Source organism: Cetorhinus maximus, chromosome 22 (genome assembly GCF_964194155.1).
Source record: "Cetorhinus maximus chromosome 22, sCetMax3.hap1.1, whole genome shotgun sequence".
NCBI classification, from domain to species: Eukaryota; Metazoa; Chordata; class Chondrichthyes; order Lamniformes; family Cetorhinidae; genus Cetorhinus; species Cetorhinus maximus.
In genome coordinates this window covers 2989718-3014134 of record NC_135900.1, presented here as the reverse complement: position 1 = coordinate 3014134, position 24417 = coordinate 2989718, and the positions used below count along the sequence as shown (strand labels likewise).

At 40.3% G+C, this 24417-nt stretch overlaps 1 protein-coding gene across 18 annotated transcripts in view; it reads left to right on the top strand.

Moving 5' to 3' along the window:
* ppp1r12a (protein phosphatase 1, regulatory subunit 12A) overlaps positions 1–24417 on the top strand; it is a 188591-nt gene that overhangs the window by 122580 nt on the left and 41594 nt on the right. For 5 of the 18 annotated variants that reach the window (XM_078567601.1, XM_078567617.1, XM_078567599.1 and 2 more), the window contains 6 exons: positions 4020–4117; positions 4203–4358; positions 10848–10994; positions 14015–14152; positions 16597–16713; positions 19284–19307. In XM_078567601.1, the coding sequence (XP_078423727.1) occupies positions 4020–4117; positions 4203–4358; positions 10848–10994; positions 14015–14152; positions 16597–16713; positions 19284–19307 (680 nt within the window). The remainder of the gene's footprint in view (positions 1–4019; positions 4118–4202; positions 4359–10847; positions 10995–14014; positions 14153–16596; positions 16714–19283; positions 19308–24417) is intronic. The other 13 variants (XM_078567602.1, XM_078567600.1, XM_078567607.1 and 10 more) reach the window with 8 other exon arrangements.

Sequence of the window (24417 nt, the reverse complement as noted above, 5' to 3'; positions counted from 1 at the left end):
CCGCCTACCTCCATGAGTCCTCAGATGCCCGACATCATATCAACAATTTCCAGTTCCCTGACCCTAACCACCACCTCTTCACCACGGGCGTCCAATCCCTCTACACTTCCATTCCCTACCAGGATGGTCTGAGGGCTCTCCACTTCTTCCTTGAACAGAGGCCCAAACAATCCCCTTCCACCACCACTCTATTCCATCTGGCTGAACTTCTTCTCTCAGTGAACAATTTCTCCTTAAACCTGTCTCACTTCCTCCAAATAAAAGGTGTGGCTATGGGTACCCGCATGGGCCCCAGTTATGCCCGTCTCTTTTTGGGGTATACATAGAAACATACATAGAAACATACATAGCAAATAGGAGCAGGAGTAGGCCATTCGGCCCTTGGAGCCTGCTCTGCCATTCATTATGATCATGGCTGATCATCCAACTGCTCCCGTTTTCTCCCCATATCCTTTGATTCGTTTTGCCCCAAGAACTATATCTAACTCCTTCTTGAAAACATACAGTGTTTTGGCCTCGACTACTTTCTGTGGTAGCGAATTCCACAGGCTCACCACTCTCTGTGTGAAGAAATTTCTCCTCATTCAGTGTGGGACATTCCTTGTTCCAGTCCTACTCAGGCCCCCTTCCACTATTCTGTCTTCAGTATATCAATAACTGTTTCAGTGCTGCTTCAGGCTCTCGCCTGGACCTGGAAATATTTATCAATTTTGCTTCCAATCTCCACCCCTCCATCACTTTCACATGGCCCATCTCCGACATTTCCCTTCCCTTCCTTGATTCCCCTGCCTCCATTTCTGGTGATAGACTGTCTACCAATATTCATTACGAGCTCACCAACTCCCACAGCTACTTCCGACTACAGCTCCTCACACCCTGCTTCCTGTAAGGACTCCATCCCATCCTCTCAGTCCCTTCACCTCCGTTGCATCTGTTCAGATGATGCCACTTTCCAAAAGGGCGCTTCTGACATGTCTTCCTACTTCCCTAAGCGAGGTTCCCACCCACTGGTTGATGGCCCTCAAACGTGTCCGAACCATCACCCACGCCTCTGCCCTCACACCTTCCTCTCCCTCCCAGAACCATGATAGGGTCCCCCTTGACCTCACTTTTCATTCCGCCAGCCTCCGCATTCAAAGGATCATCTTTTGCCATTTCCGCCAACTCCAGCATGATGCCATCACCAAACACATACTCCCCTCACCACCCCCTCCCCACCAGCATTCCATTGGGACTGTTCCCTCCAGGATACCCTGGTCCACTCCTCCATCACCCCCAATGCTTCACCCCCCCCTCCCACGGCACCTTCCCATGCAATCACAGAAGCTGCAACACCTGCCCCTTTACCACCATCTCCCTCACTGTCCAAGGGCCCAAACACTCAGGTGAAGCAGCGCTTCACTTGCTCCTCCTTCAGTTCGGTCTACTGCATTTGCTGCTCCCAATGCAGTCTCCTCTACATTGCAGAGACCAAATGGAGACTGGTGACCGCTTTGCGGAACACCTTCGGTCTGTCCGCAAGCATGATCCGGACCATCCTATCACTAGCTGTTTCAAAGCACCATCCTGCTGTCATGCCCACGTGTCCGCCCTTGGCCTGCTGCAGTGTTCCAGTGAAGCCCAACGCAAACTGGAGGAACAGCACCTCATCTTTCGATTAGGCACTTTACAGCCTTCCAGGCTTAACATTTGGAGTTCAACAACTACAGACCATGAACTCTCTCCTCTATTCTCACCCCTTTTCTTACCACCTTTTTTCAGTATTTTTTTTTTGTATTCACTCATTTTTATTTTTACTTATTTTCATTTTTATTCATTGTTTTGTCCCCACCTTTTATCCTATTTCGATCTTCTTTCCCACCACTGTCCCCTCCCACCACCTCATCACCACAAGGCCCATCTGTCACTTGTTCATGTTGTTCTTTTCAGAGTGCTTACCCTTGTCCTGCTATTATCACATTCTGCTTTCTTACCTTCATGCCACTATCAGCACCTTCTTTAGCCTTTACCACTACCATTAACACCCTCTGTCGTTTTGTTCATGACATCTTTGTCAATCTCACCTTTGCCCCCACCTATCGCTGGCCTTCTATTCAGCTTCACCTGCTCCACCCTCCTTAAACAGTATAAATTTAATCACATTTTTACTTCTTATTAGCTCCGAAGAAGCATCATACAGGCTTGAAACATTAACTCTGTTTTTCTCTCCACAGATGCTGTTAGACCTGCTGAGTTTTTCCAGCATTTTCTGTTTTGTTTCAGATTTTGCTTTTAAGGACAGCAGATTACCTTCCCTGAAGGACATTAGTGAACCAGATGGGTTTTCATGACAATCCCCTCCAGATCTTTTATGTTTCACTAAAATCACCTCTCCTCCTTCTCAATTCCAATGGGTACAGGCCCAACAGGTTCAACCTTTCTTCGTATGATAAGCCCCTCGTCTGAGGAATGAGTTGTGTGACCCTTATCTGAACAGCTAATGCAATTACATCCGTTTTCAAATAAGGAGACCAAAACTGTATTCTGTACTCAAGATATGGCCTCATCAAGGAGATGCGCAGCTGCAGTAAAACTTTCCTATTTTTATATTCAGTTTCTCTTGCAATAAACGCCATCAAGTTTGTCTTCCTAATCACTTGATGTACCTACATACTAACTTTTCCTGATTCATGTACAAGGACACCTAGATCCCTCTGTACCACCTGATTTCTGCAAGCTCTTTCCATTTAAACAGTATACTGCTTTTCTATTCTTCCTGCAAAGTGGACAAGTTCACATTTTCCCATATTGTACTTACCTGCTAAATTTTTTCCCACTCACTTAACCTGTGTCTATATGCTTTTGCAGACACTCTACCCCTCTATGATAACTTACTTTCCTACCTATCTTGGTGTCATCAGCAAATTTAGCTACCATATATTTGGTCCCTTCATCCAAATCATTTATGTAGATTGTAAATAATTGAGGCCCTAGCACTGATCCCTCTGGCACTCCACTTGTTACAGCTTGCCAACTTAAAAAGGACACATTTATCCCTACTCCCTGCTTCCTGTTAGCTAACCAGTCCTTTACCCATGCTAATATGTCACCCCTACACCAAAATGATTAGAAATGGCCAGAGCAGATGACATGGGATACCTTATTACGAAATGGCTCTTGAAGGTATTGTCTTGAACTGGCTAAGAATGTCACCTTTTTGCCTGATTTTCTGGGATTAAAGCCTTCATTGTGGAACCTCTTCTGTGATCACATTCAGTTTGCAATGTAGTTGCGTATGGTATATCAATATAAACGAATGGATACTCAGACCCAAGTATAATAAAGTGGGTGGGTCTTCACTAAGAAACTGTACCTAGTCATTTACTTTGGGAGCTGGCTGTGCCTACCAGCCAGAAGATCTTGTTAGCATGCTTGATAAAAAGCACACTTCATTAAAAAGAATGACCTAATTTATACTCGAAACCTACATTGCGAATCTCCAATCCTGATTCATAAACTGGAAACAAGTACGTTGTAGTTTCTTTGCTTGTTAGTAATGTTTTTACATGGTGTAATTCTAAATTATATGTCCAAGGGTTGAAGGGTAGGAATAGCCTAATAATTTGGACCAATGTTAAATATGCTTTGCTGGAACATGAGTCTGGGTAAGTCACTGGTAGCCAGGAGAATTAAATAGGACTGATTTGGAATGAACAAAACAAGCAACAAACAAAATTGAAAAAAAAAATGCTGAAAATATTTGGGTCGGGCAACATCTTTGTAGAAACAAAGAGGTACCATCATCTTGATGACCTTTGTTTCTCTAAAGGTGATGCTTGGCCTATTTCCAGCATTTTTTGACCTAGCTTTCCAGCGTTTTGTTTCTATGACAGATTCTTTGCATTTTCAGTACTATGCATATATGTTATGAGTGATAAAATGGTTTCATGTATTATTTTAATGTGGCAGAGATGTAGCAAGATTATTTAGCAGCTCCAAGCAAAATTTGTTGTTGAGCTACTTTTCCACCTTGCCAACAGGAGAAAGACCAGAAAGGAACGAGGCTTGCATATGTTGTACCTACCATCCCATCCAGAAGACTGGCCAGTGCATCTGACATTGATGAGAGAGAAATCAGGTAAAATCCTGCTCCAGTTTCTTTTATTATTTTCTTAGTCTCTCCCGTTCTTTGTGTGTATTCAACTGAGATGATTGCTTCACAGAGATTCTGCGAGTAACTTGGTGCGTAGCGGTTCTTACACACGGCGACGTTGGGAAGAAGATCTGAAGAGGAAAGAAATGAATCATACATCCACCATTGAAGGGTCTACATCACAAAATCCTGCTGTCACCAATGTAGTGCCTAGTTATCAAAGAAGGTAATTGGAAGCTCTTGGTTTGTGTAGTGATTTGGTTATGGAAACAAGTTAGAGGAAAGGAAAAATCAACTTTAGCCTGCCCTCACCACAGTCACTGATCCTTGTTGATTTTATTAGATTTGAATAGGCCCATCAGGCAACAAAGGCAGCTTTACCAATGCAAATATGTTACCCCTACACCAAAATGATATAGAAATGGCCAGAGCAGATGACATGGGATACCTTATTGCGAAATGGCTCTTGAAGGTATTGTCCTGAATTGGCTAAGAATGTCACCTTTCTGCCTGGGATTAAAGCCTTCATTGTGGAACCTCAATTGGGTGTCCTACGTGTAACCCTGATTCAGGAGAAATAAGAGTAATTAATCTGATCAAAAAAAACTATTCAGCTCATCAATTGTCATCCCTGTAGTATATTAAATGTTGCAGTATACCGATTTGTACGATGAAAACAAAAAGTTTGAGGAGGAAGAATCTTGGAGCTCTGCTGCTGTCACCCTTGTTTCAACATAGTTGCTTGCTACCAATGCATACTGACAAAGAATGGGTATCCAGGGTTTATTGCAACCTTTCGGCAGGCAAGGTACCTCAGCACAGGTGAAGATGTGCAAAATCAACAGTTGCTTGTGTGCTGTTCCCAGGTACAGTTTTCTTTCTCCACCCTTTTCCCCCTTTAATCACCCCACTCCTCACCTCCCCCTGCCACAACCAAAGAAAAAGCAGAGGAGGAGAATGACACCCATGCAGGCGCCTGCCTCAGAGACAGGATCTGTGTTTTATGCCACATTTTGCACTGTGCACAAAGGTGGTGGGTCCTTGATGGTTGGTTCTTCCTGTTTATGCAATTTTACTGGCGCTGGTCCAGAAAACTAGGAAAGGACATTCCAACATTTTGGAATAGTTATGAGTACCTTGTTCTTGGAGTTTGCCCATTTTGGTTTGTGAAGGATACTGACCTATAAAGAATGGCGAATGCTGCAATTTGCAGGTGAGGAATCTACCTTTCACTTAAAGCTGCTGTTGTGTTCAAGCATATATCAAAAATAGGAACACTGATATCCTCCAACGGGCCATTTCTACCATCATGCATTTATCATGCTTCTCAAGCAAATGAAAGAGTAAGCATTGCCAGATATCAGATAGTTCCCAAGTGTTACTGAACTATTTGGTGCTTCAGCAATTAGTAAGCTAACATTTTTCATGGACAATACTCACCACCCCCACTGGCGAGCATCTAGGCTGGACCTTTCCTGTGGTAAGTTGTATGAAATGGACAGGGTCATTCGGCAGCTTGATGCATATTGTATTTAAGTAGCTTCACAAAGTGCTTTTGTTAAATTGACCTCATCTGTAACTTCCTTGCACTAAACATTAATCTCTTCCATGAATTCAGCAACTTTAAACAATCTTCATGTGATCAAATCTCAAAACAGTGATAATAAAGTAGGCATGTTCAGAACCATTTTGGATGTCCAGCTGAGTGACATAGAATTTGACAGCACAGAAGGAATCCATTACACCTACATTGGTTCCCAAGAAGCTTTTCCCTTTGTCATATTTGTGCTAGAATTCACATCAACAGAAAGCCATGTTCTAGTCAGACTCTTTGAGTACTTGGTCCTGTTCTGGTCATTGAGTCACAATAAAGGCATGAAAGCTCTGAAGGCACTGCAGTGAAGGTAGACACAAAGATGAACTCCAGTGTCTCAATATGTTCAGTTGAGGGGGAAACCTGAAGAAATGTGGGCTTTCAGGCTGAAAATAAGGTGTCTGAGAGATATACAAGATTGTAAGGATATAGGAAGAGGTGAAAATGCAATACTGTTAAGTTAAATAGTAAGCATGGCAAATGCGGTTGGAGGTTCAAACTGATGACAGATAAAACAAGTGAAGAGGTCACTCAGAGCGCACATCTTCGCCACCTGTATTAACTCAATGTTATCAGAATTACACAACTCTTCCTTGAGACTTTTCCTTGCCTTGGTTGATGCCGTGTAACTACAAAGCTGAAAAAAGAAATCTTTTTATTAAATCTTTTCATCACTGAGGAGGCTTCAGGCCAATTCATATCCAACAGCCTGCTCTGAAAACTCTGCTCATATTTTGACAGCTATGATAAATTGCACCACAGCAACTGGGACAATCACAACATTGTAAAACAAACAACCTATGAAATTCTTTAAAAAAAAACTCAATTTACCTTATCTCCCAATGTTAATGGATTCGTTAAAAAAAATTCCAGGCTCTAGATCTGCAGTTTCCCCAAAAACTAACCAGTTCTTCCTCAGGCCTATCCTTTTTGTTTACCAAATTTCATTGATATCCATCCCTTAGTTTTTGAGAGAGTTTGTTTCTCTCCAGACAATGTAACAGGGGCAAAAACATTAGAACTGACATGGGTAATTCTTTTTAATGCACAAGTAGTTTAATGTATGCAATAGGTTTTCAGAAATTGCAGTGGAATGCAAACTTTGGAATTTTAAGAAGTAATTGGATGCTGAAATGGGAGACATAAAATTTTTCTTTATAGATGAACTAAGATGGGCTGGGTGACTTTCCTCATCCACAAAACTGCATTAAAAATACACAGTTATCAAAGGGGAAAAATAGATGTTTTTTAATGTAAGTTTTTGAAGTTTTGTTATGAAATTTTTCTAACTTGGAACAAGGATGAAGAGAGGGCTGCAGTTTGACAGAAATAATGAACTAATTGGCAAGTGGGACAGCTCTGTTTCAATTATACAGGAATTGAAGAATTTGAGCTAATGGGAAAAAGCTATTTGAGGACCTGACCATTTTCAAAAATCTGCTTGCTTTTTTGACACACCTCAATCCTTTTTCTACAGAAACAAATTTAATTGTTCTGCTGGAACAAGTTAAAATTATCCACTTTGGCCTGCCTTAGTGATTGATTCACTATGCCTTAAACTTTATAAACATCTATTGTACTTGACTTGCCAAATTTGCACTGCATTTCTTCTGTACGTCAGCAGAATTTTGAAGTCAGTCATGTGTAGCCCAGCCCTCATCTGCAAAGTAGATGATGTCAGGGAGGGTTTCTGTGCAAATTTTAAATAGGGTAGTTTCCATTAGTGAAAGAATCATGAGAAAGATCATCACCTGTAAAGGGCTTCAGAGTAAAGCAAAGCTGATCATAACTTTTAATAGTAATGCTGGATGTAAGTACCTCAGTTTTGCCAACTGTGTTGTGAATTGTTGTATCTTGCTCTTAATCTAAATGGATGTCCTCTGCTTTGTCAGATAACTGCATGCGTTGTCTTAGTTGTCTGCAAGCATAATTGAAAGAATATGAACCGTGAATGCTGTTGACACACACCTGCATCCCAAAGAACCTGTTCCAAGTTGATAATGTTATCGTGAAGTTCTGACACATTATATGAAGACATAAGCAATAGTTTTAAATTAGGAATCACTGTTGGTGTTTTCTGTTGGGTAAACTAAATACAAATAGTGTGCTCCTCTTTCATGATATTAAACAAGATACCTCCTACAATTTGGCATCCTAAAAACAAAGAGAGTGTTTGGTAATAACTTCTGGAAATGAGTCCATGACCAGCTTCCAATGCATCTTAAACTTCATGTTACAATTTAGTAGCATCAAAACTTCTACAACTCATTCGAAGTATACCTGGAGCTCATTGCCCATTACAGATGTGACAAGAGGACACTTACAAAATATTGACAGGATTAGACAAAGTCAATACGGATTTTTGCAAGGGAAATCATGTTTGGCAAACCTACTGGAGGTTTTTGAGGACTTAACTAGCAGAATAGATAAGGGAGAACCAGTGGGTGTGGAGTATTTGGATTTTCAGAAAGCTTTTGATAAAGTCCCACATAAGAGGTTTGTGTGCAAAATTAAAGCACATGGGATTGGAGGTAATATATTGGCATAGGTTGAGAATTAGTTAGCAGACAGGAAACGGAGAGCAGGAATAAATAGGTCTTCTTTGGAACTAGGCGGTGATTAGTGGAGTGCCGCAGGAATCGGTGCTTGGATCCCAGCTATTCAAAATATATATCAATGATTTGGATGAGGGAACCAAATGCAGTATCTCCAGGTTTGCTGACGACACAAAACTAGGTGGGAATGTGAGTGGTGAGGAGAATGTTAAGAGGCTTCAAGGCGATTTAGACAAGTTGAGTGAGTGGGCAAATACAAGGCAGATGCAGTATAATGTGGAGAGGTGTGAAGTTATCCGCTTTGGTAGGACAAACAGAATGGCAGAGTATTATTTAAATGGTTATAGATTGGGAAATATTGATGTACAAAAGGACCTGGGTGTCCTTGTACACCAATCACTGAAAGCAAGCATGCAGGTGCAGCAAGCAGTTAAGAAGGCAAATGGTATGTTGGCCTTCATTGCAAGAGGACTTGAGAAGAGGAGCAAGAAAGTCTTACTGCAGCTTTACAGGGCCTTGGTGAGATCACACCTGGAGTATTGTGTGCAATTTTGGCTTCCTTACCTCAGAAAGGATATACTTGCCATACAGGGAGTGCAGTGAAGGTTCACCAGACTAACTCTGGGATGGCAGGATATGAGGAGAGATTGGGCTGACTAGGCCTGTATTCACTAGAGTTAGAAGAATGAGAGGAGATCTCATTGAAACGTATAAAATTCTGACACGGCTGGACAGACTGAATGCAGGGATGATGTTTCCTTTGGCTAGCAGGTCGAGAACAAGGGTCACGATCTCAGGATGTGGGGTAGGGCATTTAGGACTGAGATGAGAAACTTTTTCACTCGGGGTGGTGAGCCTATGGAGTTCTCTACCACAGAGGGCTGTGAAGGCCAAATAACTGAATATATTTAAGAAAGAAATAGATTTCTAGACTCTAACGGAGTTGAGGGGTATGGCGTTGAGGTCGAGGATCAGCCATGACCATAGTGAATGGCACAGCAGGCTCAAAGGGCCGAATGATCTACTCCTGCTTCTATTTTCTGTGTTTCTACAGATTTAACATCATTGTTTATTATTGATGTGGACTTAAGTGAAGTTGTCAAAACACAAAAAGAACAGGATTTGTTAAGGACAAATCGTGTTTCACTAACTTGAGTGTGATGAGGCAGCACAGAGGTTTGATGAGGGCAGTGCTGTTGATGTGGTGTACACTGACTCCCAAAAGGCATTTGATGAAGTGCTGCACAACAGACTTGTGAACAAAGTTATAGCTCATGGAATAAAAGGGCCATCGATATGAAACTAGCTGAGTGACAGGAACCAAAGAGTAGTGGTGAGCACTTGCTTTTCGACTGAGGTAGATTTATACTGGAGTTCCCCAGGGATTGTCCCACCCTTCGGTTCCTGATTATATATTAATGACCTAGATCTTGGGGTACAAGGCACAATTGCAAAATTTGTGTTTGATAAGAAATTTGGAAGTATTGCGAATCATCGTAGTGTGGAACTTTAAAACAATGTAGTTTGGTGGAATGGGTAGACAAGTGGCTGATAGCACTGGAAATTTGAAGTGATTCATATTGGTAGGAAGAATGCAGGTAAATTAAATAAAATTCTAAAGGGGGTGCAGGACCAGAGGGACCTTGGTGTATATCTGCATAATCATTAAAAGTGGCAGGGCAGGTTGAAATTGCGGTTAATGAAGCATTCCACATTCTGGACTTTATAAATACAATTACGTTAAACCTGTATAAAACACTGGTTCGGCCTCAACTGGAATATTATGCCTAATTCTGGGCACTACACTTTAGAAAGGATGTGAAAGGCATTAGAAAGGTTGCAGAAAAAATTCTTGAGAATGGTACCAGGGCTTAGGAAGTTCAGTTACGTCAGAAGATTGGAGAAGCTGGGACTGTTCTCCTTGGAGGAGAGAAGGTTGAGAGGAGATTTAGTAGAGGTATTGCAAATATTGAGGGGTGTGGACAGAGAACATAGGGAAAAACTGTTCCCACTGAATCAAAAACGCAAGGGCACAGACTTAAGGTAATTGGCAAAAGAAGCAGTGGCAACATGAGGAAAAGCTTTTTCACACAGTGAGTGGTTTACACTGCTTGAGTATGGTGTCAGCAGTGTCCGTTGGGGCTTTCAAAAAGGAATTGGATCATTATCTGAAAAGGAAAAATTTGCAAGACTACAGGGAGAAGGCAGGAGTGGCACTCGGTGAATTGCTTCTTCACAGGGCCAGCACAGACATGATGGGCTGAATGGCCCCTTTCTGTGCTGTAAACCATTCTGATTCTATAACAGCTACGTAAATTTCATTAATTGTGGGTTTTTGTGTTTCAACCTGAAACTGGGTTTTGTCTTTTGCTGTCCAGTCAAACTAAACGTTGCAAACAACTTTCTAGCTTTTGTCACTCATTTAACATTAGTGCTTATTTAAGATGTTTTATTTAAGACGTTTTATTTTGCGTTTTACATTTATGCATGATAGCATGTATTCCTATTGCTTTTATTACGTTTTTCTAATTATTTTGATGTGCTTTCTTGCTTGATATGCATGCAGTAATTCGTATCTGCTAGCAATAGGCAGAAGTAGCAGTGCCAGAGATCTCCCAGCCAGCTCTTCCTCAACCATCAGCTTGGATTCTACTAATTCTAAGCCTAGGCAGCCATCTTCAACTCAGTACTCATCTTACAGCATCTACAAAAGGTATAACATTGAACTGTTTGCAAAGGCCAACACCTCAATTTGATTAGAATGCTTTTCTTCTGTGTGTTCCACACTGACCTTTTGTGCATGTTTGTTAGTGTGTGCGTGTCTCTGTGTGCAATTGTGTCCTCACTTCATCGTTTTCCTAATATTTTGATTGAGGTACTGGCTTTTTAATGAGTATAAAAGATAAGTGCAGCATCAGTTTACTATCTGACAACTTACCATTATTATACAAGCCCTGCACAGACTTTGCTTCAATACAAAATGTTGAAAATACATATGAAAACTGGAAAAGACAGGGGTAGTGTTTTAGGCATAGATCCTTCTGCTCTGATGCAGGGACTGCACCCAAACAGTAACTTGATTTTTTTCCCCTCCACATATAAAACTGAATTTTTTACAAATTAATTTTTGGCGTTCTAGTATTTGGAGTCTCTATCTGTTTCTTCATAATTGTTTTTTTATTCATTCATGGGATGTGGGTGTTTCTGCCTAGGCCAGCATTTATTCCCCATCCCTAATTGCCCTCGAAGGTGGTGGTGAGCTGCTGCCTTGAATTGGTGCAGTCCGTGTGGCGTAGGTACACCCACAGTGCTGTTCGGGAGTGAGTTTTTGTGGATTTCAATGATTTGTGTATTTTTAAAAAATATGTAGTTTTGGTAGTTGTGGCTCGTGAGAAAGAGGGAATTTGTTCTATTGGGATGACCTTTCGTACAAAGAGCTGCCATGATTCAGATGTAATTTTGCCAGTAATCTGTTTGGGTTGCTCTACATTTCCATTGCAATTCTGTATCCTGATAGTCAAGATAGTCAGAATGCTGACAGTAGTGTGCCTACGTCATCTGGGGCCCCATGTTATAACTTTGGCACAGCTGATGACCGAGTGAATTGTATTCTTGCCAGATAGTAACTTTCAAAAGAATAAATGCTTAAAGGGAAAATGCATGCATGACTGTGGGGAAACACTGGGGGAGTGGGATCAGTACAATAGCTCTATCAAAGAGCTGGTATAGGCATGTTGAGATGAATTATTCTGTGCTGCGTCATTCTATGATATTATGAAAGCTGGTATGGAGGCATTCTAATATGCACATTGTGGCTTCTGTCCTCTTTATCTTGGTGTTGCATGGGGCTGATACGCTGGGATGACTTTCAGTATTTCTGGAACGCTGGGAATCCTGGGAATAGTACTTAAGGCAGCTCCTTGACTTTATTTTTGTGTGATCCAAGGGAACCCAATTTTCCATTTTAAATTAATGTTTGTTATATTGGGCAGGCAGGCTCTGTGGAGATAATCAATCCTCCCAGCCTGATATTTCTCTTTCGCTGCACCCTGTGTTCCAGTATGCCCAGGAAAAAGAAAATCTACCTCTGTGTTGCTTCATGTACAGGTGACCCTTGTTGTCCTGACCCTTGTTAAGTTGTATTTATTGGGGAAGCATCAAAAAAATCAAAGTGTAATGAGTGTTAACTATAAACCTGTTGACAGTCATTTTAATCAACCTGCTTTAGTGGCCTGCCAATTGTTTGGTACCTTTTCAAACATTGGATTGTTGACATTCATCTTGATTTCCACTTTCATGTTTGACTGGCATTTTAAGAAATTGCCTGTTCCATTGGATCCTTACCGAACAGAGCACCATTTTTTGACCTTTTTGCAAAACAGCGTGTTTGGAGTGGTTATATTCTACCCTTGAAATATCCTTGTGCCACATTTTTTTGAATTCTATTTTCAACATAACTGATCTACCCAAACCCATTTATCTTTGCTGCAAAAATGGAATTCAAACCTCAACCTTAAAACCACTTAATTGTACATTCAGAAAACTTCAATAGCTTCCTCTCATGTGACACGTTTCTTTTGAAAAATGGACAGGCTGAAGGGGAAGTCAAGTATGCATCTGATAACTTAATTTTTAGCCTTGGAGCTGAAAGAACTTTAGGGCAAATCTTGCCTTTCCAGTGTGTAATAAGGTTAACCGTTCAGAAATATCAAGAATATGTTTAAAGGACAACTTTTTAATAACCACAGCCAATATTTGAGAACAAAGCCTAATAATGCAAATCAAAAACATTGTGCTGGTACATTTCCATACGTGTTTTTCTCTATTGCATTTGACTTGGAATCTTTTCCATTACTACCTCTTCCAGTTCCGCACACATACGAACCACTGTTTATTCTTCTGGTCAAATTATTTTCTTCACGTTATGGAACACTGAATTCAGTGTACTGTTCATAGCCTGAAAACAGGATGCAATAAAAACCATTACCAAGCTTAGAAGATATTCTTAAACTGACATCAAAGAAAAAAATCTGTTCATTGTACAGAATGCTGCATTTAAAGCTAACCTTTTTAAACGCAGCAGTGCTTGGAAAAAATTTTGATGAAAGTTCTCACAAGGCATCTCCATTTTAAACGGTTCCCAAAGAATAATAAATTATTCCCGCTGGGACAGACTAAAACACAAATGTGCAAGCTTCCACGTAAAACTTTGGATTGGCCAAGTTCCTGCACTCATTTGTTTGTCAAAATTGATTGATGTGGATAAAATATTGTTTTACAGAGGGCATTTTTATCCCTATCTGTCAATCAAGGTATTTTTGGAATTTGTTAAACATTGCTATAAGTGCTACGGTATATAACAAATTAAGTTGTGTGTGTGTGTTGTGTATGTCAGCAACAATATCCTTTTAAACCATCTGAGAAGGGAAGAAAGAACTTGCATTTATATCTTGTTTTTTGATTTCATTTTTTAACAGCTCAACCAAGTGGGCTCAATTATATAGCTAAGTGACTCCATTAACATCAAATTTAAAAAAAAACTTAAACGTGGAATTTGACATGTGGAATTTTCACCAATCCTTCTGTTTAATGGAACATGTAGTGTAGGAAAGAAATGGAGTATGCTATTTTAAAAAAAATCTATTAACCTTCCTGAAAATCAATATTTAGCATTGCATTGAGATCATAAAGACTTTTGATGAACCTTTCTCCCCACTTTGCTTTTCCCTTCAGTAGTTCTTTTGGTAGAAGGAAAGAGGATTTGATCAGCCCTGTTCAAAGTGCCATTTCAACCAACACCGTAGCAACCATTACCTCAACAAACAGCCTGCAACCTATTACCAGGACCTCTGCATCCTCTGCATCTGGCAGGTAAAGCAAATGAATTGCAGAGATTTCACAGGAAAGTTTTTAGGTTTTTTTCTCTTATGTTGTACGTTTTCTTTCCTTTGTGTGTCTTAAGGATACTGGATTTATATGTGCAATAGTTATTTGTGGAAAGGTTGAAATTTTGGTCAGGAAGGAGACCAGTTAGTCCATTGGCTAGTGGTGTTATTAGATGCACAACAGAATCGTCTACTTGAAGTTTATTTTTGCACTCACCAATCCACTGTTTGTTCTTTCAAGGGATGTGAGCATTGCCAACAAGATCAGCATATATTGCCCATTCCTCATTGCCCTTGAGAAAGTGGCGGTTAGCTGTTGCCTTGAACCGCTGCAGTCCATGTGGTGTAGGTACACCCACAGTGCTGTTAGGGAGGGGGTTCCAAGTTTTTGACTCAGTGACAGTCAAGGAATGTTGATGTACTTCCAAATCAGGATGCTATGTGGCTTGGAGGAGAACTTACGGGTTGTGCTGATTCCATGAGTCTGTTACCCTTATCCATCTCGATGCAAATCCGTCACGCATTCGGAAGGTGCTGTTGAAGGAGCGTTGGCGAGTTGCTGCAATGGGCACCTTGTAAAAGTGCGCATTGCTGCCACTGTGTCAGTGGTGGTGGGAGTGAATGTTTAAGGTGGTGGATGAGGTGCCGATCAAACAGGCTGCTTTGCCATGGATGGTGTTGTGGATGTTTCTTCAATCTGTGCTTGCCGTAATGCCTTCCATACTTCATAACCCTTTGGTATGAAGAAATTTCTTCTCACATTCCTTCTCCTTATGCCTTTATTGTTATCCCCTTATGGTTTGTTGACTAGCAGAAAAATCTATCTTGTTTACTCCTCATTAACATCTTTTCCTGTGATTACAGTTCTGTATTTTCCAAACTCCTCCCATCTACCGTATCATGCTTGTAAATCTTTTGCATGGCTTCAGTATCCAATGTTCTTAATGCTTTTTAAAAAATTCATTGAGGGCATGTGGGCTTCGCTGGCTAGACCAGCATTTATTGCCCATCACTAGTTGCCCTTGAGAAGGTGGTGGTGAGCTGCCGCCTTGAACCGCTGCAGGCCCTGTGGTGTAGGTACACCCACAGTGCTGTGAGGAAGCAAGTTCCAGGATTTTGACTCAGCAAGTACCCAGATGTGTACATTAACCAGTTAGTGTTTAAAGATGTTCAGTGGTAATCGCAAATCGCAGGGGCAATCAGAGTAATAAATTAGAGTATCAAAACTAAATTAAAGCAAGAAAGTAGAAATGTATGAGAGCCTTCAATAAGAATAATGAGGATACAATTTTTGAAGTATTGGTCCAGATTTTTGAACAAGTATCCTATTTACAAATATGGGAATAGTTTGATATGGGCTTTTGATGCACTTTATTGATTAGCTGGTGGAGTGAAATTCACCCTGACACTAGTAAATTACATGTTCAGTCAGCCCTCAGGTGGCCTTGTGACTCCATAGGTGTAAAATGCAAGGTATTATATGAGAAGTTATGCTACACATGACTTATGTTTCTCTTCATAAGTGCCATAATTAAACTACTTGAAGTAGAAGGTGAGCTGTTGAGAAAGGAAAGGTGAGGACCCTTAAGGAGAACAATGATCCAGTGCCACCGCAATTAACGCCTTAAGAGCTAATCCACATAACTGTTTGCAAACATGAAGTATTTCAGACCAGGCCAAAAAGCCTAGCATATCCAGATAAACTCCTGCAACTATTAATAAGATAGTGTTACAGTAAAATGCTGGAAAAACATCAGTTGGAAAAGCAAAAAGCAGGTTCATTGATTCCAGCGAGGAGTCTGGAGCTGAAAAGGAAACCCCCAATGTTTTCATTTCCAGTGCTGTTGCACCTGATGTTTCCAGTACTTTCTGTTGAGTTCGACACCCCATTTCTCATTTTCTCCTCCTGTCAATCCAGAACATAAGATGGTCTAATGTTTAAACAACTTTGAAATTGACCTTAGCAGTACTGCAATAAATTTCCCTATCCTCAGCAGACTACTTTTTAATTCTTTCACCATGTGGGTGTGGCTGGTTAGGCCTGCATTTGTTGCCTATCCCTAATTGCCCTTGGAAAGGTGGTGGGGAGCTGCGTTTTTGAACAGCTGTAGTCTGTGGTGTAGTTACCCCCACAGTGCTGTTTTAGTTCTTCCCAAAAGAAAACAAATTCCTTCTACAATGGTACCAAGATTCTAGTTAACTGATATTTGAATAGAATTCTCAAGTTGCACATTAAACTGCAGAAACAAAATTGGCTTGGAGAAATTAAAACAATTCAGACCAAGGCCTAAATTGATGGTTTTTTAACCTTTAAAGCCAGTACTTAAGTCATACAAAATCTGTTTGAAAATTGATTTTGCTTGATTTTGATTTCATGTTTGTTGTGCTTTGCTTATTTTCTTGTTTGTGTTGCTGCTTGATATGCTGTAGTACCTCAAATCGGTTCTCGACGGGGGACAATACTGAAAGAGAGAAAGAGAATGTTCCTTCAGCGGTTGCTACAACTGGCACTGTCTCTTCAACAACAGAGGTCAGGGAGAGACGCAGGTGTGTAGTCTTCCTGGTAGCGTTGATGCAGCTTTAGGGAGGTGGCTACTAAGATTTAGAATCTTCTAACGCAAAATTAATGGAATTTTATATAGATCTAGCATGCGCTTCAAACAAATTCGATTTAAGGGTTCTAATGCCGTGCCATGATTCCTGCATGCGTAATGTCCAGATTTTTTGCCCACTTTTGTTCCATTTACCATTTGTCTTTTCCACTTATTTTTGGTGAGTGTTGGAGCATATTTTGGACAGACCACTTTGTACATCTGCTGCAAAAGGAGAGATCAGATTATTTTAGCTCCAGGTTTATCAAGCGGACATGTAAAATGCATCATAACATAGAATAACCTGAGACAGCCTTTGAAGCTTTGGGGACAGATATTACGTATGAATTTATAATAATTAATTGTCTGAGAAATTCCCAAGCCTGGTTGTGAAGAAGACACTGAGACTAGGATGCTTGGAAGCGACCCTTCATTGATCACCACAGATTTTACTTCTCCACTCTAATACAGTCTCCCTCCAGTGCAGGTTGACTCTTCTTTATATACACATCTGAGTTTAATTTGCTAATTAATACCCAACACCCCTTCACCTTATTACCTTAAACTACTGGGTATTTAACATCCATCAATAGAACCTATTAGATACTAATATTCATTAAGTTAAAGTATTGAATTTTATTCTTCAGAAAGAGGTATTAGAGGTAAAAGTAAATTAGAAACTATTTTTGATTCTAATGCAGCACAGAGAATGGCACATTGTTCGTGCTACCAGGCTGATATTACATATGAAATTAGAATTAGATTAGGTCTTGGCAGTGTGGCTTTCTTTCATAGTGATTCAGAAAGGCAGGTGATGAGGTGATATCTGACCACAGTTTTAACCATCAGAGCTTGCATTTCCCCAAAGTGCAGTAAGCATGATCTGCTCTTGAGCTCTACGTGGATAAATTTTACTATTTTAATGTCTTGAGTATTACTTTAGCCCCTCTTTCAATCTCAGGAAGTCTCAAAATGTTTTACAGCCAATAAAGTACTTTTGAAATATAGTTGTTGTAATGTAAGGAAGCCAATTTGCACACAGTAAAGTCCCACAAATAGTGAGATAATGACCGGATGATTGGCAATAGGAATATTTGTTAGCTGGTCATTTATATAATTACTGTTTTGATAAGAGCCATAAGGAAACCATGATGATCAAATATTGGAGATGTTTTGAGAACTATTTTTCCTTCATTTTTTTTCCCCCAGAGGAAGTTGTAAATGAGACTGGAGGAGTAGCTGAGAAAAAGAGCCACTACTGGAGATAAATATTCAAGTTAGGAGCAGGATAAGTAGAAAAGACCCAAATGGTATCCATCCCAGAATACTGAATGAAAGAGGCATTAGCTATAGTTTTCTAATAATTGGTCAGAGCTTTATAGGTGGAAAATTCAGTTAACGGGTAAATCAGGAAACTCTAGACTAGCTTGTTCTAACCCATATGTGTAAACTTCCGGAGCGCTCAATGTGGGATGAAATTAGCAAATACTTGGAAAGGCATAGGCTAATGAAGGATCAATAAAGGACATGGCATGCTTGAGCAATTGTAGAATTTGCAGTGTTTGGTGAAAATATTTTTTATTCATTCATGTGGGCTTTGCTGGCATTTATTGCCCACCCCTAGTTGCCCTTGAGAAGGTGGTGATCTACCGCCTTGAACCGCTGCAGTCCATGTGATGTAGGTACACCCATGGTGCTGTTAGGAAGGGATATGGTGGATATTGAATATCTCATTTTATGGAAGTCATTTGATAACATGCCACATCGACTTTTAATGGCAATAAAGGCACGTGGCATTGAAGGGAATGCATGTTTCAAAATATCGAGGCAGTGAGAGACAAATAAAAATCCTAAGTATAAGATTTTTTTTTGAAGAGTGGCGCAACAGAGGACTCAGAGTAAAGATCTAGATTAGTAATGGTATCGATGGTCCTAAGTGGATACATTATGTACTGCTTTACCCAAGAGTCAGGGCAAGACCCAATTCCAGTATTACTTGGCAAATTTAGTGTTCCTGCAATTTGGAAAAAATTAAACTTGGTACGAACTGACTTTCTAGACTTTGGTTTTTCCATGGAGGCTTTTGTTAAGTGACTATCAATATAACAGTAAATGACTCTTAATGGACAAAATAATTTTGTTACTTGTTGAATAATTCTTGTTCTGGACAAGAACCTAATTGAATAGTCAAGCATTAGGGCCCTGCAATGCAAAAAGCTACTTTGGCATTTGCACTTCTAATTTATTTGTTCAAGTTGAGAAATGGGCAGATTGTTCAAGTCAGTGCATGGGTTTATGAACCAATCAAATTCTCTCTCTCCCCCAATGCTTTGCTTTTTCTCCTCTCTATATCTCAGCCTCTTGTTCCTTTTCCCTGCTCTTTCTTCCCCTGTTATTCTCCTTTTTTCTTTCCCTTCCTTTCATTTTACTTTTTCCGCCCTTTATTTTTAAAATCTAGGCTATACTTAATCATTAACTAGTAATTCCATGCTTTGAATTTTTACCAAAACAACTTTTTCTCATCAGACTATTGGTTCCTTTCGAGATTCGGTGAGATGAAGATCTGCATGCTTTGTGGCCATTAATACTGGCTTGTGATTTTTAAGAGTTGTACTTCATTAGACTGTAACCAAAGCATTAGAATGACTTAATTACCTGAATACCTGATATGAAGTGAAAGCAATTGGCATGAAACAGGCCTTCCCTTTTCATTAACTTTCCTTTTATAATTGCTGACTCTGAGCATTGCACTAAATTTGTATAATTTAGATGCTTGGGACTATGATACAAATGACACTTCTAAGTTAGCATGCGTTTTAACATCTGTGCTGGTATAATAAGTTTGAATTGAGCATTTGCAGTTTGAAGTGGTACCTGAGTATGTTTTTTTTAAATTTCACATCAAGCATCTCTAATTCTGGGTTGGTTTTGGAAGATTTGGCATAGAATCGTTACGCTATTGAAGAAAAGGAAACGGCTGCAGTCGTGACTTAAATGTCTAATGTAGCTGTTCTCTTGGAGTTTTTGGTGTAACTGTTGTGCGTGCTGTACTGAGTCACATTCAGCATGAATATAGGAGCATGGTTAGACCATTTGACCCTTCGAGCTAGCTCTGCTATTCAATATGATCATGACGGATCTAAATCAAATCTACCTTCCCGTACTTTCCGCATACCTCTTAATTCCCTTCACATCCAATAATCTATTGATCTCTGTCTTGGGTAAACTCGGGGGTAAAAAATTCTAAAGACCCTTAGAATGAAGAGATTTCCCCTCAAATCAGTCCTAAATTGCTGATCTCTTATCCTGAGACTCTGACCTCATGTTCTAGCCTAGCCAGCCAGGGCAACATTCCCCAATATCCATATTCCCTTTCTAATTTCCCTCACCATTCAGGCCATTTGTTTGCAGAATCACAGAATTGTTACAGCACAGAATAAGGCCATTTGGCCCATCATGTCTGCACCAACTCTTCAACTGAGCAGTCCACCTCATGCCATTCTCCTAATTTCTCCCTGTAACCTTGCACATTCTTCCTTTTTAGATAACTGTCTAATTTTCTTTTGAATGCTTCAATGTTGCTCCTCCAAACTTGTCAAGCAGTGCATTCTAGACCTTAACCACTCACTCAGTGATGAAGTTTTTCCTCGTGTCACCTTTGCGTCTTTTACCAATTATTTTAAATCTGTCCCCTCCTCCTTGACCCTTTCACGAATGGGAACAGTTTCTCCTGATCTACTCTGTCCAGACCCCTCATGATTTTGAAGACCTCTGTCAAATCTCTCCTCAACCTTCTTTGCTCCAGGGAAAACAGTCCTAACTTCACTAATCTATCTTCATAATTGAAGTTTCTCATCTCTGGAATCATTCTCATGAACATTTTCTGCACTCTCTCCAATGCCTTCACATCCTTCTTAAAGTGCGGTGCCCAAAATTGGACGCAATACTCCAGCTGAAGCCGAACGAGAGGTCTATACAAGTTCAACATAAACACCTTGCTCTGTACTCTATGACCCTATTAATAAAGCCTAGGATACTGTATGCTTTATTAACTGCTCTTTCAACCTGTCCTACCACCTTGAAAAGCAAAATACTGCGGATGCTGAAATCTGAAATAAAAACAGAAAATGCTGGAAAAACTGAGCAGGCCTGGCAGAGTTAATGTTTTTGAGTCCATATGACTCATCAGAATAGCCTTCTGAAGAGTCTACCACCTTCAGTAACTTATGCACATATGCACTGACGTCCGTCTGCTCCTGCACCCCCTTTAGAATTGTGCCTCCATGTTCTTCCTAGCAAAATGAATCACTTCACATTTCTCCAGATTGAACTTCATCTGCCATCTGTCTGTGCATTCCACCAACTTGCCTATGTACTTTTGAAGATCTACACCATCCTCCTCATGGTTCACAATGTTTCCAAGTTTGTATCATCCGCAAGCATTGAAATTGTGTCCTGTGCACCAAGGTCTAGGTCATTAATTTATATCAGGAAAAGCAAGGGCCCCAACACTGACCAGAATAACATTAATTAACCACTACTGTGTTTCCTGTCACTCAGCCAATTTTGTATCCATTTTGCGACTGACCCTTTTATTCCATGAGCTTTAACTTAGCTCACAAGTCTGTTGTGTGGCACTGTACCAAATGCTTTTGGAAGTACTCTACATCAATTGCATTGCCTTCATCAAACCTCTCTGTTACTACTTCAAAAAAACTCCAAGTTAGCTAAACGCAATTTTCCCTTAAGCAATCCATGCTGGCTTTCTTTAATAGATACATGGGCAACTGAGTTAATTTTGTCCTGAATTATTGTTTCTAGAAGTTGCCCCACCGTTGAAATTAAACTTAGTGGTTTGTTGTTGCTGGTCTTAACTCACAACGTTTGCAATTTCCCGTCTTCTGGCACTGCTTTTGAAGGAAGACTGAAAAATTATGGCCAGTGTTTTCTCAATTTCCACTTTGACTTCCCGCTGTATCCTTGGGTGCATCTGATCTGGTCCTGGTGCCTTATTAACTTTAAGAATAGGCAGCCTTTCCAATACGACCACCTATCAAATTTAAACACTTTGTGTCTGAATTGACTCCTCTTTCATCATGGCTTGGGCAGCATCTTCCTTGGTAAAGACAGATGCAAAGCATTCATTTAATACCTCAGCTAAATCCTTTGCCTCCATGTGTAAATCCCCTCTGGTCCATAATTGGCCACACTCCCCTTACCACCCTTTCACTATTTATATGCCGAGAGAAGACTTTGGGATTCCCTTTTATATTGGCTGCCAGTCTCTCTTCATACTCCCTCTTACTTTCTCTTCTTTGGTTTTTCATCCCCCCTCTGAACCTCCTATATTCAACCTGGTTCTCAATTGTATTTTCAACCTTACATTTGCACTGCATGGCCCCTTTTAAGTTTACCATACACGCACTTATCTTAAAGGGGCTGCTTCCTGTGCGCGGCCTGATTGGCCCCTGTGCTGTAGGTTCTGGATGACTGTGCAGCCACATACCTGCATAGCTTAGAAGCAGAATTGACCAGCATTTACACTGTTGAGCCCTTTCAGAATTTCATATTTCAATGAGACACCTCTAATTCTTCTAAATTCTCAGGTATGTAGGCCTACTGTAGTTAATTTCTTCCTAAAGGGTAACCCCCACCCCCCCATTGCAAACATCAGTCTAAAGAGCCTTTGTTGCACTTCCTCTAAGGCTGGTAATTCTGTTCTTGGGTAAAGGGTCCTAAAACTGTATGAGATACTCCAGATGTCTAACCAAGGCCTTTTACAATAGAATAAGAGTTATTCATGCTGATATTCCAATCCCCTTGTAATAAAGGGTAGCATGCCATTTGCTTTCCCACTTTTTGCTGTACCTGTATAATAACTTTGTGATTTGTGTACAAGGGCACCCAGGTCCTGCTGAAGATCAACATTTCCTAGTCTCACTATTTAAAGGTCATCATGCAGGTTCCAGGTTTGATACCTGGTTTGATGATGTTGAAACAGCTGATCTTTGCTGGATTGAGGTTATAATAATTTTATGTTTGTTAAAGGAGGGATAAAGTTTGTCCAGTGCTATCATGCTTTGTAGATGTTTCATCATTGGCGATGAACGAAGAATATCACAAGCATATTGCATAACATTAATTCAAGTGTCCCATTTAAACTGAGTATCAATACACAACATGGTTGCTGATATTAGTGAAACCGTGCCTCAGTTTGAGTTACTGCTATTGGGTGAAGGTGGGGACAGAATCAGGACAGACAGGGAGCATAGCCAAAACTAAATTTCCGGCTACAATTTATAATTCCTAATATGGTAAAGGAGCATGCTGTACAGAAAATGAGCACTGTAACTAATGGCGAGTTTAAAGCAGTTCTTTTGAACATGAAATGTTCACAAGGTCCAAATTCCATTGGTAGTGAATTGCATATTAAAACAAGTGCTTAAAATCAAGACTAATTTGTCATACTTAATATAGGCACATGGGTAAGGAGGAGAGAGTTTCATACAATCCCATGGTTTTGGTAATATCAAAATTTATGAGCTTTTCAAATAGGATTTATTGTTCCTGGCCTTCTGAACATTGCAACCCAGAGCTGCTAAACTGGATTCACGTGGTCAGGCATTTTTGTGTGATGATATAGCTAGGTAATTAAAAATCAGCATTAACTTGTATTTATATGCTACCATTAATATAGTAAATGTTTCAAGGTGCTTTACAAAGGCAAAAAGGAATGGCAAACTGTTGTAAGAGAATCGGAGAAGGTGACTGGCATGGTATGAGAAATGGGTTTTGAGGAGCCGTGAGAGCGATAGTGTTCCAAGTATGGAGCCCACATAGCTGAAGGCAATGATTAAAGTGTGGAATGGAGGAAGGCAAGTTAAAGGAGGTAAGATTTGGGTGACTTGCATTGAGTGTAGGTTGTCCATAGGCCCAGGGAGCCACAAGGGAGTTTGAGATAGGATGGGGCGTGATCAGGGAAGGAGCTTTAAGTGAGGAAAAGAATTTTGAGCTTAAGTTTTGAGAAATGGCAAGCCAGTGGAAGTTTTCAAGAAGATAACACAAAGGAGCAGAAATAGGCCATATGGCCCCTAAACCTTCTCTGCCATTCAAGAAGATGGGGTCGATAGTGTGAAGATGTGGGCAGTAACGTTTTGGGCTAAGTTTGAATAAGTGTGGAGAATAGGAGGAGCACTCTGTGGGAAGTGAAGAGTGAACGTTATGAAGCCATGGCTAGGTTTCACAGGTCAGGCTGTGTGGAACTGGAAGTGGATAGCATTGATGATTGGATACGTTGAAATTTAGCTTGAGACACTAATATGTTCAACCTGAGTGAACAGCTAGGGAGGAGAACAGAGTTGGGAACTATGCTCAGTTTTTGTTGGGTATCTGGCAAAGGCTTCAGTTTTGATCAATTGATCTGTTTTATCTAAAACTCAATATCTGGCAAGCAATGGGAAGCACAGTGATCACAGGCTTGAAGGTGATACTGAAATAATGCAGGTGTTTTTGGTATCTACATGGAAGCTAGCTCCATGCCTTTGGGTGATGCCTATAGATTAATCTGTAAAACCAGATTAACTTGTATTAGTTTTTGTGATGTGTTGAACACTGGTGAAACGGTGTTTATTTCCCCACCCCTAGTTGCCCTGAGAAGCTG